This window comes from Alosa alosa, chromosome 17 (assembly GCF_017589495.1).
Source record: "Alosa alosa isolate M-15738 ecotype Scorff River chromosome 17, AALO_Geno_1.1, whole genome shotgun sequence".
NCBI lineage: Eukaryota > Metazoa > Chordata > Actinopteri > Clupeiformes > Clupeidae > Alosa > Alosa alosa.
The window spans coordinates 19,010,490-19,015,450 of record NC_063205.1 but is presented as its reverse complement, the minus strand read 5'-3'; the positions used below and the strand labels follow the sequence as shown (position 1 = coordinate 19,015,450).

Below are 4,961 nucleotides of genomic sequence, written 5' to 3'. Positions count from 1 at the left end.
TCAAGAGGGGGAGAGGCAGTGCACTGTGATGGGTAGGTTAACCAATCAGAGGTCAGAATGAAAGAGGAAACAAATCAAGAGGGGGAGAGGCAGTGAACTAAAGGCCAAAAACAACATCCCCATGGCTGGATCATCAATGCCTGACCCTCTGTACCAAACCCCCACCCCCTCCCTCTCCATCCCCCTGGGGACCGGCGTGTTGTGATGTTGTTGTTTTTAGTCCACCCCCCCCCAATTGGGCTGGTATTTGGGCAGCCTTTGATGTGAGGCGAGTGGAATGGAGGTTGGAGAAGCAGCGGAATGCGGCTGTGTTTGGCTAAACTGTGCACTGACCTGCCAGAGCTCTACACACACACACACACACACACACACACACACACACACACACACACATACACAGGGCACCACCTCCCAGCATCTTTCTCTCTCTCTCATATTCTGTCTCTCCCTCTCAAACTCCTACACACAGACGCACAGACACACACATTGATCAGCCTAATCTTGGCTCATTGGTATGGCAGCATTGAAGTTGACTGTCTCTCCTGTCTCATCTCCTCTTGTCTTCCTTTCTTTATTCCAAAACAAACGGCACATTCCAAACAATGTCCTTACTAGTATTCTTATGCTTCTCTTCTCTTTTTCCATTCATCTGTTTCTGTCTGTTTTCTCTCTGTTCATCCCCCCTCTCCACAGCTCCAGGTTACTCAGTGCCCACACTGCCCAATGGGATTGGGCGCTACCCCTCATTCGGCGATGCCTCCTCGCGTCCCTCCAGCCGACACCCCTCAGTGGGCAGCGCCCGGCTCCCCTCAGTGGGCGAGGAGTCCACCCACCCGCTACTGGTGTCTGATGAAACGGTGAGAGAGGGAGGGAGGGAGCAAAAGAGCGAGAGAGAGAGAGAGAGAAAAGAAAAAAAAAAATAACACACGCCTTCATGTTTAGTTATGCCATTGTACCTGTGACTGATGGGCCACCTAGTGTTGGTTTAAGCAAGTTGCTTGTTGAATACAGTGTCATGAATAGTTACTGATATTTGCATGGGAGAAACAAACGGTGTTGAGTATGTTGGACAATGAGATTAGAAAACATGTTTTCATACATGATAGGGAGTATCATGTTTTTGGCCATGTTGAATTTTACGAGTTTTTGAAGCAGTTTAGTGAAATGTCATTGCATCACTTAACCCACAAAGTTAATATAATAACCAGTATGTTTGATGTAAATATGGTTTGCCCTGTTTGCTGAACATCTGTATCTGTCTCTATTGCATGTTTAGGTACATACGTACGTGAACACAACAGGTGTCCAGGAGGACAGGCGGAGTCGAAATAGTGTCCACGCCCCTCTGGATCTGCGGTTGTCCAATCCCGAGAGCCTGGTGCCCTCCTCGCCCAATGACGCATCGGAAGGGCGTGTCCTGCTGGAGCCGGAGGGCGTGAAGTTCGTGCTGGGCCCCACCCCGGTGCAGCGGCAGCTCATGGCCAAGGAGCGGCAGCGAGAGTCATCGGAGAGCGGTGGCGAGGCAGCGGCAGTGACGGGTGCCAGCGGGGAGCCTGCGGGGACCCCCCCTCCAGCTCCGCCTCCCTCGACGGGGGCCCTCAACGGCTCGGCAGCGCCCTCTTCAGGCCTGTCGGCCGACTGCGACACAGGTTACGACAGTGACGAGCGCAAGGAGACGCCAACGTCCTCGTCCACCATGTCGTCCTCCACAACGACCACCACGTCAGCTGGAGCTAAAGTGTCGGTGTACGAGCACCACAACGGCACAGCGGCCGCGCCTAACCCTGCCCCGGCAACCGTTCCCCCTGCCGACAGGCCTGCCCTTCCAACACCGGGCCCGGCTCCTGCCACCACCACAACGGTCTCCACTGGTGCCCGTCGGTGCCGGCCGCCCATCCCCACGCCGGACGCGCAGAACGCCAACAACTCGGCGCAGCGGCGCACGGCCCTGCTCAACTACGAGAACCTGCCGGCGCTGCCGCCCGTCTGGGAGACGCGCAAGCCTCACCCAGAGGCCACCGACGAGGAGGAGGAGGAGAACAACGTCTACGCGCCAAAGACTCCATCGCTCAACAACGGCTACCACCACCACCACCATCAACACCAACACCACCATCACCACCACCACCATCACCCGCAGCACACGCCCCACCCACTCCACCTGCACCACGGCGGTCTGGATCCGCTGCACAACTACGTCAACACGGAGAACGTGACTGTGCCGCTCAGCGCGCACAAGCCGGACTCGGCCCGGCCGCCCCGACGGGACTGTGGCTCATCCCAGCAGCCCACCGTCTTCAACTTTGACATTCGGCGCGGCGTGGGCGCGGCAGGGATTGTCGGTGTGCCCGATCCGCTGCGGCAGTTGAACTATATCGAGGTGGAGATGGAGAAGGGCTCGGACTCGAGCGGGCCGCACACGCCCAAGACGCCCACCACGCCGCTGCCGCAGACGCCCACACGCCGGACCGAGCTCTACGCCGTCATAGACATCGAGCGCACGGCGGCCATGTCCAGCCTGCAGAAGGCGTTGCCGCGTGACGATGGCACCTCCCGCAAGACACGACACAATAGTACTGACCTGCCCATGTGAGCCCGAACCCCCACAAACCTGACCCCGACCCAACCCAAGCACTGTCTCCAGTTGCACCTTTTTCGTTTGGTTTTGTTTTCTCGTCACGTCTTGTTATTTTGTCCTTAATTTGTTTTGTTTTTTAATATCCGAAGGTTATAGGGCTGTGTTTTTGTTTTGATGACCTTCTTAAAATATCAGCTTTGTAATACAAAAAAAAGTATCACCCATTTAAAGAGAAAAGAAAGAGAGATGGATAAACTAGCCAAACGAACTCCCCCTTTCTCAGCGCTTACTGGCACCAGTGCCACCGGGTACTGAAAGCTGACCTGAAAGGGAAAGCAAACCAGGTACTTGTCATATAACACACTATCCTCTTCCTTTAAAAAGCCTGACGACATTTCTCCTTCAACAAGATTCTCCAGTGCCTCACTTTATAAAGGGTGAATGCCTTGCAAAAAAAAAAGAAAGATAGAAAAGACAATTATGGGACACTATAGTGCAGGATTCATCATTGTAGATTTCCTCAGTTGATACCTTCCTTCTTTCTGTGTTGTAATTTAAGGACCACCAGTAGGTACACTGCAGTCACTTTAGTCTACTTGGTACAGTACATGCCAAAATATCATGCCCTCTTGTACACTATAAAAAGCTGGAATTTTTATCTAGTTTATGCTGGTTGTACTTAAGGTACTCGACTGGGCATATATACACTATACATAATGTACGTCTATTTTATTTTCAATGAGCGACCCTTTTTGCATGCACGTTTGAATCATCCTGAAAAGTACATCGCACTCACATCTTAATACCTCGGTCACAGAGAGAGTTCCCCTGGACGGTTGGTGATCGAGCATGGTCAAGTGTCCTTAATGACATTCCTGATTGTATAAAACATAAAAGAAGAATAATGAAAAAAGATTGTTTACTATACAAGAGGCAAACAGTTTCATAGGAATCTGGATTCCGACGTGTCCTCCTGCTACGTTTTGTTATTGTATCATATTGTAAAATGTACTATATGCTCTAACTTGCATTATTTTGTTTTTTGTTTTTTTTTCTACCTATCTTTTTAGAGAATACATAGAACTATAGGAATTGTATAAAAGTAGTTAAAATAGATATGTTTATCAAGCCAATAAAACAGTAGTGACAAATTGAGACCCTTTTTGCCAAATCTTTTCTCACGATACAATGGTCTCTGAAATCAGGATTTCTCTAGGGGCCCACCCACAGCATTATTAAACATTCCAGATTGACCTCTGTCTGAGTCCATTTTGTTCCTGGTGGGACACTGGACTGTGCAGTGAAAGGGTGTTTTCATCCTCATGTTACATACGGAAGCTAAGAATGGACTTTTTATTGACATTTCATTTTGATATTGGCTTTTTCAGGTATGGATATTAGTTTACCAAATGTTTGTATTTAAAAAAAAAAAAAAAAAAAAAAAAAAAAAAAGATGAAAAGACATTGTGTATTTTGTGATATTTACATCATTATGTCATACGCCATCAGTGCCAACACCCTATTTTTTTGTAGCATGGCAAAATAATAATTAAAAAAGCAAAAATCTTACATCCTGAATGGACTTTTCTGTCATCCCTGTTATTGGTGTGTGTGTGTGTGTGTGTGTGTGTGTGTGTGTGTGTGTGTGTGTGTGTGCGTGTGTGTGTATTTGGGAACAAGGCACATATTATGTTTTAGACATAATTATGAATGGTATAGCCAAAAATTGAAGTTAGAGAACCTTGCCACCAGGTGGCAATGTTTGGATATTAAACTCTAGGAAAAGTTCAGGCTTGTGTTTGTTAATTCCTAGACAATCAACTACTATTTGCTCAGGTTATAAAAGACAGCCACAGGGTGGCAGAGTTGATGTTTGAGCGGGAAATGCACAGAAATTTGTGTTGTATTTTTCATAAATACTGTTAGAAACCATATTGGAACACCAATGTTGGGTTAGTGCTATCATAGCCATGTCCTTGATGTAATTGAAATTTCCCCAGTTTTGTGTGTGTGTGAGAGTGTGTGTGGTGGAGAGCGTGACCCCATGATCCCAAATGAGGTGTAGAAGTTCAGGGTTCTTACGTGGTATGGAACTTTTTTTATTTGAGTATTTTCCAGGTGTGGATAAGTATGGAAAGAGGATATAGAAAATGATTGAGTTAGCTAGTTATTTTGCAAAAATTTCAAACAAACTTTTTTAAGTTGTCATTATAGGGTATTATGTGTAGAATTTTGAGGGGGGAAAATACATTTAATACATTTTGGAATAAGGCTGTAACCTAACAAAATGTGGAAAAAGTGTAGCGCTGTGAATACTTTCCGTATGCACTGTAGAGTGTTGATCACTTTTGGTCACACCCTCCCTCATCACACAAATACACGT

General features: G+C 47.5%; 1 protein-coding gene across 3 annotated transcripts in view; it reads left to right on the top strand.

Annotated features, from left to right (window-relative positions):
- Positions 1–4,156, top strand: part of frs2a (fibroblast growth factor receptor substrate 2a) — a 57,830-nt gene extending 53,674 nt beyond the window's left edge. For all 3 annotated transcript variants that reach the window (XM_048268311.1, XM_048268308.1, XM_048268310.1), the window contains exons 6-7: positions 694–857; positions 1,277–4,156. In XM_048268311.1, the coding sequence (XP_048124268.1) occupies positions 694–857; positions 1,277–2,593 (1,481 nt within the window). In that variant the 3' untranslated portion in view covers positions 2,594–4,156. The remainder of the gene's footprint in view (positions 1–693; positions 858–1,276) is intronic.
- The last annotated feature ends 805 nt before the right edge of the window (positions 4,157–4,961 follow it).